This window comes from Astatotilapia calliptera, chromosome 13 (assembly GCF_900246225.1).
Source record: "Astatotilapia calliptera chromosome 13, fAstCal1.2, whole genome shotgun sequence".
Classification (NCBI taxonomy): domain Eukaryota; kingdom Metazoa; phylum Chordata; class Actinopteri; order Cichliformes; family Cichlidae; genus Astatotilapia; species Astatotilapia calliptera.
Window position 1 is genome coordinate 11,503,331 of NC_039314.1, and position 14,069 is coordinate 11,517,399.

Here is a 14,069-nt window from a genome sequence, read left to right on the forward strand (position 1 = left end):
CACACATTTGGACTGATTTGTGACCACTGTTTGGGAGGGATGGTTATATTGTGTATCTGGAATGAATTTTAGGTTTCTACGTCCATCCCATGGGGAATGGGAGCAGTAACAACGGTGTTGCATTTATATTTTTGTTGAGTGTAGTTCCCTTATTTGAAAAGGCCCTTTATGAAGTGTGCCCTTTATAGTGTATCCTGATATTTTTGCAATAACAAGGCATCAAAGAATAAAGTGAAAAAATACTTTAATAATATGAGAGGACAATAGATGGTTTTTTTTTTTTTTTATGTTTTGTGGACTAAAAAAAGCATTTGGCCTTTCAGGGTGTGTTGTTGTCATGTGCCATTGGGTCTCTGTACAACCACAACAACGGCTTTGTCTGCATTGCTGGCAATAAGTCGGACTCATACCCGGTTTCTGTGTTTGACAGCAATGTTTGACAGCAATGCCCTCTGTTGCCAGGCTTCCACTTTGGTGGCCTCAGAATCTCATATCTGCCTTTTACAGATAATGTGGTTCTATTGGCTTCATCAGCTGGTGGCCTCCAGCACTGCAGGGTTTTGCAGCCAAGTGAGAATTGGTGAGAATGAGTATTAGCGCCTTCAAGTCAGAGGGCAAAGTTCTCCGCAGTAAAAGGGTGGAATGCCCACTTTGAGTCAAGTGGAGCAGTTTAGGTACCTTGGGGACTTGTTCACAAGTGAGGGTATAGGGGAGCGGGAGATTAGATCAACAGACTGGTGCAGCATCTGATGTTGACACTCTACCACTCTGATGTGGTGAAAAGAGAGCTGAGAATAAAAACATCTAAAGTCACAAGCTTTGGGTAATGACCAAACGAATTAGATTTTGGATAAACCCCTATATCCAAAAAGAAACAAAGGTGTCTGGACTCAGCTTTAGAAACTCGGTGAGAAGCTCAATTTTGGAGGGACTGCCGCAGCTCCTCCACCAAGAAGTAAACTGAAATTGTTGGGGCATTTAATTAGGGTGGCTCCTGGGTATCTCCTCCCAGGTGAGATGTTATGGGCATGTCCTACTGGGAGGAGGCTGGAGCCTATCCCAGCTGTCATATCATCATAGAACCAAGAGGTAGGGTACACAAGCCTGTCATGGAGCCAACAGAGAAGTTCACAAATCACAACTATGGCCAGTTTAGAATTCCCATTTAATCTAACATGCATACATGCAAGCACAGGTAGAACATGTGCACTACAGAAAGAAAGGTCCCAGATGGTGGAGTCAAACCCAGAGCCCTCTAATAAGCACTAATCACTGCACCACGGTCCCATCCCATTTTCATATCATCAAACTGTGAGCATAGCTTTTATGTTGCAAAGGTGAACTCCTCTGGTTGCAAAAAGCAGTGTGACTGTATAAAGGTCTATAGGTGAACAACCTTGCAGATGCCCTGATCTATGACTTCATTTAGCACTTTCTTACTAAATTCATGGCATAAATCAATATTTTCATGTCTTACTGAGTAGACCATGTTCATTTTTAAGTTATGCTCCCTTTACAGTAAACAAAAGAACAATAAAGATGGGTATGGTCAGCTTGGGGTTCCAGATAAGACTTCACTTAGCTTCATGGTGGCCAAATTGGCTTTTAAATACAGTCTGTATTCTTATATCTGTTTATAAAATTATCCATACGTAGGCAGCAGTGTAATGCTCCGTTTTAGTTTCATCTATAAAAATTCATATTTGCAAGTAAGATGGATAAAATGCTGTATAAATGTTGATTCTGCAAAGTAAGCATTAACAGTGGATACACAATTTAGTAAAGAAAAATGAAACAGCACCTCGTGTCACTTTAAAGGCAGATGATATTTAGAAAGTGCAGCACGAGCTCTACACTTCTCTTTCCACTGAATGTAACTGGAGCAAACTAGTTTCAAACCCATCGGAAGCTGGAGACAGGAAAATCCTGGAAACATCCATTTTATTCCACAAGCACATACTGCATCTCCATGTTGTCTCTTTTTTTTCCTGCACAATATTGATCCCTTCAACAAAGAGAAATCCTTGACTGCTTACTGAAGCAGAAACACATATTTCCATTTGGGCGCATTACTGTTGCTCTCGCACATGTGCTCCAACCAGCATCCAGAGTTCTGCACGTGTGATTTTGTGTTCAATCACTTTCTCATTCCTGCACATTCAAATCCCAAATCTGCCAGAGGAAGCAAGAGTAGAAGTTGAAAAAGAGGATATGTAATTGTATAACTACGCAGCATTTTAGCCCTCTTCAGTGGCGTTACATCAAATAACTTCCCTCCGACCGATCTTTTTGGCACTCTTTTCAGGACCCCTGAGAGAACCAGAACAGGTGTCTCCAGAATAGGGCTGAACGATTATGGAAAATAATCTAATTGCGATTTTTTTTTGCCCCAATATTGCGATTGCGATGCGATATGCGATTATTTTTTAAGGTCTTTGTCTTCTGTATTATTAAACAAAGACAAGCAATACATCATATAGTATGGCCAATACTATATTACATTAATTTTAAACTGTTCTTTCCTGGAAGACAGACCTCTGTTATGATGACATGAGGTGATGCATGAATTGATGACTGACATTTTTATTTAACTTCTTCAATCACAACAGTATATTTGAACATACACAATAGTTTATTTTTAGCTTACAAACATCTGAGCATAAAGTGCTGACAAGGAACCCTGGTGTAAACATTAAAATGAAAGTCAGTACAATGTGCAGATTGCAGAAATATACATAAACAAAATCAGTGGCTTTACCACGCTCAGTTTTTCGACATCTGTGAACTACTAGACAGTCATTCAATTAAAAAATAATATTAAATAAATAAAACTAATAAATAAAAAATACACACATCTTACTGATCTCTGCAGTCAGTAACATTACACATAAAGTGCAAACATAATAGCAATTGTATAAACACACACACAAACACGCCTTTAAAATTTAAAGGCGTGAAATTGGACGGTCTAGCCTTCTGAATCAGAAGGCTAGTTCTGATTAGCGTCACCGCTGTCTCGGTGGAGCTTAATAAACTCGGCCGTCTGCTTCTTGCTATCTAAAATATAACCAGACACTGGCGTAAATTCTCGACTGTCTCATACTTCTGTTTAATAAGTTTTCTGTTTGACGTTTAGTCAGCTGTGTGAAAACCAAGGAGGAACCCACCCGGGGGATTAATAAAGTTTTATTTTATCTAATCTAATAACTTTAATCTCAGCCAAACCGATTTACTCACGAACAAACAAAACACTGAAAAAAGCCCAACAATAACATTTTTAGGTTGTCTAAGTGACTTATATATTACGTTTAACCCGAGCAGCGAAACTCCGCGGTGATCTGAAAATGATGTGCCGGGAGTTGTGCCGTTCTCGGCCGCATCAGTAACCCTCGAGCTCCCGGCTAGCTGTCGAGCTGGTGGGTAGCAGACGCCTCTGAAAACGTCGAAGCACTTTTGCAAATATGGGATATCTTGATAAACCGAGCAGATATTCGATGTTTACACAACTACTTTCTCGCCTGAAAATATTTTAAAAGTTTATTTTGTGACCCAGAAAGATTAGTATGAGTAATTTTAAAACTTAGTAGCGGCCGCCATTGTTGGAAACTGGAGTTTGGCTGGGCCACGCTATGAATTCTGGGATATGGTAGTAATTTGGACAGCCTTCGGCGCGTCGCTGTGACGTAATCGGTCTACAAATGCGGCCTCAGGAGGATGCAGCCCATGAATTTGGACATGTCCAGAGTATAATCGCAGCCTTTGCGGTTAGAAAATTGCACTTGATCATGTCGCGATATTATCGCAAATGCGATATATCGTTCAGCCCTACTCCAGAAAACCTCCCAGTGTTTCACTGACAGTCAGATGTGTGGATGTGTCAGGTGGGGCCCACAGTTACTTTGACCCATGCTAGAAGCCAAGCCCCTTGAGAAACTGACACTGCATGCATCAGGATCTCATTACTGGCTTACTGTGCATATACGCTGTGTCAAATAGGGCTTAGACCTCAGGCTATGTTGTCACTTTATCTGAACTGTATTTTTTCCCCTCTATATATTCAAGAGCTTAAAACATTCATTTAGAAAACCTGATCCCATTATCTTTTTTCATGAGATTCCAACATGTAGACATCCACAGCTGCTCATCAAATTTAGCACCTTATTTACTAAATGTCCGCAGCTTTTTCCAAGTCAAGGTTTTTCATGATTGTTTTGCCGGGGCAACTCTTTTGACTCGTCACGCAGCTGTTTACTGTGCTCGGAAAAGCGCTACACTGTTTTCCTTCGACTTTCAAAGCAGTTTGTACCATCACGTGCACATCAAGTTACCAAGCCACGCATCGCACAATCATAAATAAATTCACTGCATTAAAAGGAGGAAGCGGTTTCTCATACCAAGACCCAACACCCCTGGACGAATGAGAAACATATGCTGATAGAACTATTACCTTAAAGAGTTACGCAAAGTGGTTGAATGAGCGTCAATTTGTCGAAGCCAGTCACAGCCTGTTGACGCAAAACGGTTCATAAATCACACAATCGCAGCGATTTCACCTAATCCTCGCTGCATTCTTCATACAGCATACAGCATCCAAATCGCCCCACGCTGCCAAAAGTAAAGATCGTCCTGGCTAAAAACTTTTGGCTTTGGCCAGCTGCATCAACCTGATTCACTCTTGACTGAAATATTTCAGCTGCGTCTGATTTTTTCGAGAGTAATCAATTAGTTTCCCCAAATAAACATAAAAAGGGGAAATAAAGTTGCAGGCTATTTAAAAATTATTCCGCATTCCTAATAGGGTGACAACAGAGATTTTCAAGATTAAAGTTGATGTGTTGTGGTAAGTTGGCCAGCTTTCTCACATGTCAAAGACGCATGTAGTCCAGCTTCATTACATCTGCTCTTTGGTTTAATCTTGTAGGGAAGCTTTTTTTCCCCCTAAAAAATTATTTTTATAGCCTCTCTGCTTGATTTAACAGTGGGCAATAAATAAGAGAAAGGAGATGTCATGCAAAAAACGTCAAGAGCTGCACTCAAACTCACAACATTGCTCTTGTATGGTCTCCAGTTGCCTGATGTACCAAGAAGGGGCCAAAGGAGGGCAACGTTTTACAGCAACATATAACTCAGTGAATGAAAGCTGACATCTCTTGGAATGGGCAAACTTGTTGTGGTTCGGTAGCCCCGCATCACTTCTTCAAAACCAGTAACCACATATCAGTTCACTTCTGAGAAATGGGAAGACACACACACCAACACTCTCACACAGATACACACTTCCTGGCTGCCTACTTTGGATGAGATGCACTCTGATAGATAGCGTTTTTTGGTTTAGCAGCAAATTTCAAGGCACGTTTTCACCCCAATGCAGAGTGATTCTCATGTATTCGCCTCTTGCAAGCTGATTTGGCTTTATCCTGCAGTGTTTCTGCTAAGACGGGTGAACCGTTATTTTAGTTTATTTTGATTCGACCGAGGCATCCAAAATGTCTGTCACTGTGAAATAACTAGTTGAAGTGTGCTGTTATTAAGTCCCCATAAACTCAGAAATATGTTTTGTTTATTTTTACTTCGCTGCCATGTTTCACCTTCACCGAACATAATGATTTTTTCTCAAACTCTCTCTGCAGAGCTTAAACCCGAGTTTAACACACATATGGAAGAAGGATTTTTATGGAAACACAAAATGACTGGAAATTAGTCCAATGTGCTGCTTATGTTGAAACCTGAGAAAAGCATTTCAAGAAAGTGGGAAAAATCTCTCAAAATTGTTGCCTAGGAGTATTTTAAATATGTAGTAGTGCAGACAAAGATTCTGAGATGCTTTGCCTCGTAATTTCTGTGGTTACAAAGTGGCCTGCGTATCCTAGACTTCCCTACAGCCCCTTTGCTCTGCTTGTGTTTAGCATTTGACGATAAGGGACTACCTGAGCCACTTTAATATTTGTTTAAACTTATACGACCTTAAAATGAGAGGCAGAAACACCTCATCAACCCACTAGATTGGACTGTCATAAAACACCATCAGTCTTCTTACCAAAGCTTTGGGTTACAAAAGAAAAAGTAGAAAAAAGAAATATATGTTTGTTGGCTTGATGGGTCCATTAAGGATGGCATATCACACTTTTGCAGATTAAATAGAACACAGATTTGGTATTTATACCATAGGGAATGACAGGACTATCTATCCTGAGACACTTTTCTTTTCTAATGGAGTCGTGTTTAGTGAATCTTTATTACCCTCTGGTGTCAGCAAGTGGTATTACGTATGTACGTGTATGACGTATTCTTTTTGCCGTTTCCACATTCCAGCTAATCAACAGATGCAAGGATACTGATGGTTACACCCATTTAAGGAGGATGTACACTGTATCACAAGATGTTTCACTAACTCATCTACACAAAGGATTTTGTAGAGGGTGCAGGAGCTGTGGCAGTTGTTGGAGGCAGTTGTTTCACTTAAAACGACAACTTTAATTGCTACATTTTGACTTTATTCTCAAATAGTGCTTTGAGTTTAATCTAAAAATTTATGTGCTGTGCAGAGCAACAGGGGAACTGTAGGTGAACTGAGCAGAGAGTCCAGAGTTTGGAGAACTAATAGAAGCAGAGTGAAAGAGTGAAATCTAAAGTATATCAGCTGAATCAAATTGGTTTAAGGCAGAGGAGCAGAGCTGAGACAGAGCAGCAGTAGTGGTTGGGTGGACTGGTGGAGTTGAGGCAGGTGTGGACAAGATGTTAAACTTTCTTCTTCTACTCGAATTCAGTTTTGTAAGGGGGCTGGAGCCCTGCTGCCACAGGTGACAGGGCAAGGTTCACCATGGACAGGTCTCCAATCCGTCGCAGCCAACCTGAGCTTAAACTGCCTATGTATATCAGATTGATCGCAGACTTACTTCGTCTGATAGGAAAAATTTATGGCAGGTTTTAAGTACAATGTTGGTATGCCTGACAGTCTCATTTTGCAACAGAAAAATAAAGTGAGATAACTTTATCTTACTGGATAAAACAGACACTGACAAAGTCTAACTTTGCAGATATAACTTGCAGTTTAAAAAAGGAGATAAATTGCAATATAGTTTAATAACTGTTAAAGTTGAATGCAAACCCAGAACCACATGTGCTACTTTACGATAATAAATTTACTAAAATATAATATTTAATTAAAGTCATTAAAATGTATTTATTATGTTGTCATCATTGTTGACATACATTCTAAACAGTTGTTTTGTTTTGTTCATAAAAATATATATTTTACCTTTGTGACCTGTAATTAAATGATATAAATAATTTCTAAAACTAATGGAATCCCTTAAATTTAACAGTTAATGAGTCCAGATTTGTATTCACTGCATTTATTTTGAGATCGATTGCTCCTTTAAACATTTTTCTTCTACGTACATACACTACATCACCAGCAGGGGGAGCTGGCCGCATGCACTCCATTAGCTAGTGGCAACGAAAGTGATTTCAGCCAATTACATTCAAGGGACGCCCACTCTGTGTGCTGCTAAATGCTACATTAAAAGACACGAGGCCGTCGTTACTACTCTTACCCACTCAAATCGAAACAAGGAAGCGACTTACGACGTTTCTTGGGTTTCAGAAGAATTTATCACGTGTATGACGAAAACGTTGCGCCGCCCATGCCTCCCACGCGCTTCCCGCTTTTCCTGTGACCAAATTTGGCATCGGAGCTGGAAGGGAAAAGAAGAGGTCTCACTCAGCCCGAGTTTGTGAGACCAACAACAAAAAAAGAGTGTAACCGCACCAGGAAATGTTGGGATATAGTATAACTTTCTGTTAAAAACATTTTGGTTTTTAAAGATTATATCGGACATAATAACTATATGAGAAGAAAAAGTCTATTATTACAACGTCATATTTGTTGTCGTTGTATTAGTCATATGTTCCACTTCATTATGTAGAGAAAATCCTGTGTTTTGATTGGGCCAACAAAGAGTAGACGATCTTCGCGCGAGGCTGTCTGCAGAGTTTCTCGAAGGTGGCGCAGGTTCACACATGTCTTCATCCCGCGATCCAGGTTTGGCAGGCGGATGGGTGTGGTTCCTCATGCTGAAGGACGTTTCACCAGATGGCCGGGTGGTGCATAGTTCTAGGCCTGCGCACTAACAGCTGAAGGACGAGGGACATCGCGAACTGGAGGTGGCATGGACGTGTAGTGGGATAGTGGTGTTTGGTTGTCTTTTAAATTTGTTCATTTACACTGTTTGGAAAGGTAGAAAGGTGTCTGAGGCAGGAACACTGGGCACTAATACAGAATCAAGGTAAGTGTCACGTGTTTGCAGGTGTGTACATGGGTTTTGTGTTTAAGCAGTTTGGTCATTTTCCAGTCGTGTTTCTCTGTGCTCTGAAACAGCTGCTAACCTAACAGTTTGCGTAAGGAAAACTCAGTAAACACAGAGAAGGCCGTTGTGGGATTGACTATGAATAATTGGTGATATGGTTTTCCCTGTTCCTGAAAAGGTCATGTGTTGTTAGGAGCAAACAGCAAACAATTGCCCTCTGATTGGCTGTTTGGCTCTGGAATGCATCTCAAAGACACTATTCAGAGGGGGGGAGTAAAAACGTTCAAAGAAATCCTTTATGTCAGACTCGATTCATGTTTTAGAAACTCTGAGAACAGTTTTGATCACAGCCTGGCTTTGCGTGGAACAAATTAATAATAGTATATAACATATTTTGCTTCTTTGTATTTTATATCCTGGTTGCTTGTGCCTCAAAGGTGGAGAATGTATATATTATTTTCTTTATTATTGTTTTTCAAACGTTTAAAAACAGGAACTATTAGAAAGAAACAGTTGGGAAATAGGCTAATATACTGAATCTTGTGTCTATGTATGGGATGACAGTATATGAGACAAAAAGAGAGAAGAAAAGGACTATAATGTGGATTGGACTGAAAGAAATATGGCAACTGGCCTGATGGAGTGATGAAACCAGATTTGACATTTTTGGTTCAAATCGTTGTCAGTTGAGGAAGGCCCACATGCATCTCTCAGGTCCTGTGTCTGGTCATTTATCTTTTGTTTTTGTTTTTTTAAATATTTCTCAGAGACACAATTTTCAAGTACTGTCACTGTTTGCTATAAATAGTTTTTTAGTCCTGTCATTACTTCTTTTGTCCTACACTCGTCCAGTTTCCTCATTTGTTTGTTGATTCTTTTTTTCCCCTCCTTGATGGTGCAAAGATACTGTTTTTATCCCTGTCAAACAGTGTTATATTTGACATGTTTCATAGTCTCAACAAAAGAAATGGGAACAATTATAATTATGTGTGTTTGCAACAGGCTGCTTGAATCAGAGAGACACGGCACTGGTTCTAGAGTTGGATCCTTTTTTTAGTGGCTTGACAAGCAAAAAAATGAAAAACAAAAACACTTCTTTTAAAGTGGTCATGTACAAGGACTGAAAAGCCTGGTGAATTGTTGCTCAAAGCTTCTTTTTCAAATATAAAAAGGTCGGGCTACTTGCAAAGTATTAAAAAAAAAAAAAAAATGAGGTTGTTCCAGACTTTAGGACAGTACAGTACTGGACATAGTTTCTCTACCTTTGAGTCACAAGCAATCAGAAGCCAACAAAAAATGAGACGATTTTATTTTATTGTTGTTACCTGATGTAATTAAATGTCTTCTTATGAACTTTTACAGAACATGGGGCTTCTTCAGCTGCTAAAATCCCAGTTCTTGTGCCACCTGATCATCTGCTATGTCTTCCTGGTCAGCGGCCTTATTATCAACCTGTTGCAGCTTTGTACTTTACCTGTGTGGCTGGTCAGTAAGCAGCTGGCCCGCAGAATCAACATCAGACTGGCCTACTGCATCTCCAGCCGTATGTATAACCTTAGCTGTACCATTACAACCTGGCTGTTTCCCAGAAGCAGAAAAGTTTTTTCTTCTGCTTCTGGGAGAAGAAACCTTTAGTTTCAGTGGTTTCAGTGGTGCTGTTGGTGTGATGTTATGACAACCCTCTGCTGCACGAGTTCCCAGAACTCTGTACTGCATGGCATCATTTCACAAAAGCAATCCAGGTGTCCTTTACTCACATGTACCTGTTTGCGTCTTTGTCCTTAGAGATGGTTGCTATCTTGGAGTGGTGGTCTGGGACAGAGTGCACACTCTACACTGACCCAAAGAGTTATCCACTGTATGGAAAAGAGAATGCCATTGTGGTCCTCAACCACGCTTTTGAGATAGACTTCCTGTGTGGTTGGACCTTCTGTGAGAGATTTGGAGTTCTTGGGGTAAGTGAAAGTAAGCCAGAAAACTTCACCCACCCCTCAATTCAATGCTTCCCTCCAGTTCTTTCAATGTGTTCTCAACTTCCAGAGCTCAAAAGTGTTAGCCAAAAAACAGCTGGCTTATGTACCGATCATCGGCTGGATGTGGTACTTCTTGGAGATAGTTTTCTGCAAAAGGAAATGGGAGGAAGATCGAAGGACGGTGAATGAGAGTCTTGAGAAACTGCGGGATTACCCAGAAAACTTCTGGGTGGGTTTCAGTCTGTGGTAATTTTAGAATCAAGAGAAGTGAGAGTGATATTTTTGTGGCCATAATTATAATATAATTATATAACACCCAACTTTTTTTTTTCTTTTTTGGCAAAAGTTCTTGCTTTATTGCGAAGGGACACGCTTCACACCAAAGAAGCACCAGGTCAGCATGCAGGTGGCTGAAAGCAAAGGGTTGTCCAAACTAAAGTATCATCTTTTGCCCAGAACCAAAGGATTCTGGGTAACAGTTCAGAGCCTCAGAGGGACGGGTGAGTTTGTCTTTGTCTATGTATTTAAATGTGGCCACCAGAAAGTACCCGATCAGTTTTATGGGGCGAGGGGGTGGATTTGCAAATCAAATGAAAGGTGGCGCTGACTAACCGCCGCATGTTCCGTGTTGTGCAGCTGCGGCTGTTTATGATTCCACGCTGAACTTCAGAAACAATGAAATGCCGACTTTGCTGGGGCTTCTTAACGGGAAAAAATATCACGCAGACTTATATGTGAGGTAGGAACTGATGTTTCACACACTTGTTGCTTTTCATTTCCTGTGTGCTGGTGTAACCTTCATCTCTGTGACATGCAGGAGAATTCCTCTAGAGTTGATCCCAGAAGATGAGAAGGAATGTGCTGAGTGGCTCCACAAACTTTACCAGGAGAAGGTGAGAGTCTTAAATATTCTGATGGATGCATGATTTTCAAAAGAGACGCATTAGGTAGAGGTACTAAATCACCCAGTTTCTTATTACTGAAATAGAAGCCATACTGATTAGATATGTAGCCTAAAATAAGTGCCTCTTCTTTTTTTTTTTTTTTTCCCCCTGAAGGCTGATGCACTGTTTCACACTGAATAGTAGTACTATAAATAAATGGGTGGCTCCATCCTCTTGTAGGGGTATTTTTGGTGCTACAGGAACTGGTAAACAGTGTCTTTGAAATTTTTTGATCCAGCCACTGATCTTACAGATGTGCCCAGACAGCCAAAACCTGGATCTGGAATCATCTCGGATTTGAATTCCACATGAAAACATAAAGATTTTGGTGTAATTTAAAGAAAGCAGCTCCAGCAGAGAACACAAACAATATTAAAAAGCTGGAAGCTTTTGCACTTGAGTGGAAGATTAGTGTGAGGAAATATTTATTGCTCACCACAAATGGCATTAGTGGTAAAAATTAACTTTGAGGGTAGGAACAGTTTGGCTCGCGGACCTTTTTATAGAGATAGAGTCAATGTCATTTAACAAATTGACCTATTATATACACAGTTTTGAAGGTGTGGTGAGCTTATCTGTGGTTTTGGCTGACTGCCATGCCACCTTTTTAATTACTTTTCAATCCATGCACTTTATAACTGAACTCTTGAATCTGAACTTGGGAATGTTAAACTTTGTACACACTTGGTTCCATTTTAGCTCTTACTGGGTTTTTTTTTTTTTTTAGACACACAGCAGCCACGTGGCTTTAAAAGAACCAACTTTAGCCGTGCTTCCCTGTTGTGGGTTTTGGTGTTGAGCTGCCGTTGCATTAATTTGTTAACAGGATAGCTTTCAAGAGCACTACGCAAAGACTGGGCGCTTCCCGGGCCCCATAATGAGTCCTCCTCGTCGGCCATGGTCCTTGATCAACTGGCTATTCTGGTCCTGCCTGCTCCTGTACCCTCTAGGCCTGCTGCTCACTCAGCTGATCAGCTCTGGATCAGTATTTACCATCGTAGCTTCCGTGGCTGTCTGCTCTGCAGGTTTGTGTCATCCATTCACAGGCAAGGTCAAGCCACCATAATATGGTTTAATACGGCCCATCCCTCACTTTAACCAGCTCCTTTTTGTCCAAATGTTACATAAAGCAGCAGATTTGACACCTCAAATGTAAGTCTCCCTCTTTTATTTTATTAATTCATCAGTATTGGGAGCATGTCCATAACAGCATTCAGGCATGTGCTTAAAATATCAAAGTTAGATATCAAGTCATCCACCTGATTCTTTTTATTATTATTATTATTATTATTTCACTGGTTTCACTGTTAAATGGAATTAATCACTCTAACAGCACGGGTTTTTCAAGAGCATGTTGCAGTTTCCACAATAAATAAGAGGCCTTGATACAGACTTGGAGGAGATGGCTTAGGTGTTATCAGTTATTTAAAAGAGCCAGTTAATGTGCAACATTGCTTCTCATTTCAAAGTGACGTATTCAGCCACGTCACTAAATTGTCATAATAAAAACGCTTGATAATTAAAGGGCATATGCACCACATTCAAAGTCAAATTTACTGTGGAAATAAAAATGTCCCATTTCAAAGCCTGTCAGCACTTCTTTGTGACTCACTCAAACAATGCTGTAGCTTCTCTGAATCCTGTGGTGATTTTTTTTTTTTTTTTTTGTCTTCCCACAGCTTCACTGGGAGTTCGCTGGATGATTGGCCAGACTGAGATAAAAAGAGCCTCAAACTATGGGAATAAGGAGGTTTCTCTAAACAACAACTAGTGTATTCTGGAAACGGCGTCTTTTTATTGCAGAGCTACTAATCTGCAAACTGCCGTCAGGAAAACTTGTGCCAAAACAGTCCTGCCAGACTGCCATTTGCAAGTGCAGACCTGCTTCAAAGCAAGCGCAGACAGGATAGTTTTACACTAACGCTATGCTGCAGAAGACTGGGGACTTGGTAAGCAGGTTAAACACAGGATTAAAATCAGAGTATGTTTGAGAACAGCCAAGACCAACATTTGCTATAGAAACAAATTTAATTCAACCAAAAGGCAAGTGGACTACCTCAATGATTGCACTGTAATGCACAGATGACATTTAGGAGGTGAGAGAAAATAAAAATTTTGCACAAAAAAAGTGGCCTTTGTTGTTGTTTGTACTTAAAAAAAAAAAAAAAAGAAGTAGTGAATGAATGGTATGACGAAGATCAGGGCCTTTTTTTCTGCTCAAATTTGGCTACAATCCAGACAAAAGAACAGGACTTCACCAGCAAATAGTTTATTGTTAAAAAAAAAAAAAAAAACCTGAGCCTTCCAGTTGATATTTCCTCGTCTGCTAAGGCAAGGATGACTTAACTCCCAGTATGAGAATATTTTGGAGCATTAAGACATTGAATAGATGCTAAAGCAGCGTCTCAACTGCGACTACACTGGGCGTAATGTAGAAACTCGTAGTCAGTTTATATTCTTCAGGTAATAAGGAAGATTGACCAGCTAAATTACATCTAATCTACACGTGTGGCTTTCTTTTTTTTCTAAATAAATCAGTAAGTGAACCGATGTGCCGCACGGTTCCATAAATATAGTCCGTCCGTTTATATGTTGGCAGTAAAAACAAAAGTTCCAGTAACTTTTTGTTGACATTCACTGTTGCAGTCTTTCCATCTACGGCTGTGTGACAAAGTAATTGAAGTTGGTGCGATTTGCATGGTCTGAGAGGACAAAGCTCAAACTCCATGTGTCTCCTGTTTGCCCACGACCATCAACCTTTCGTTCCGCGTATGCTGATAAAGAATGAGAAAATGGTAAAAAAAAAAATAAACTGTTAAACAGTGATGCAAGCATCCAGTGAG

The 14,069-nt window shown here is 40.2% G+C and overlaps 1 protein-coding gene across 4 annotated transcripts; it reads left to right on the top strand.

The window, feature by feature from the left end:
- Nucleotides 1–7,897: 7,897 nt before the first annotated feature.
- agpat4 (1-acylglycerol-3-phosphate O-acyltransferase 4 (lysophosphatidic acid acyltransferase, delta)) lies at nucleotides 7,898–13,367 on the top strand. 4 transcript variants are annotated; one of them, XM_026190761.1, is made up of 10 exons: nucleotides 7,898–8,288; nucleotides 9,672–9,852; nucleotides 10,095–10,264; nucleotides 10,350–10,511; nucleotides 10,629–10,782; nucleotides 10,919–11,021; nucleotides 11,100–11,175; nucleotides 12,053–12,251; nucleotides 12,357–12,378; nucleotides 12,906–13,003. In XM_026190761.1, the coding sequence occupies exons 2-10, from the start codon at nucleotides 9,675–9,677 to the stop codon at nucleotides 12,940–12,942; spliced, it is 1,101 nt and encodes a 366-aa protein (XP_026046546.1). In that variant the 5' UTR covers nucleotides 7,898–8,288; nucleotides 9,672–9,674; the 3' UTR covers nucleotides 12,943–13,003. The 4 variants fall into 4 exon arrangements, with proteins under 4 accessions (XP_026046546.1, XP_026046547.1, XP_026046548.1 ...); XM_026190762.1 differs by having other exon boundaries at nucleotides 12,360–12,378; XM_026190763.1 differs by having other exon boundaries at nucleotides 12,329–12,378; nucleotides 12,906–12,957.
- Nucleotides 13,368–14,069: the final 702 nt, after the last annotated feature.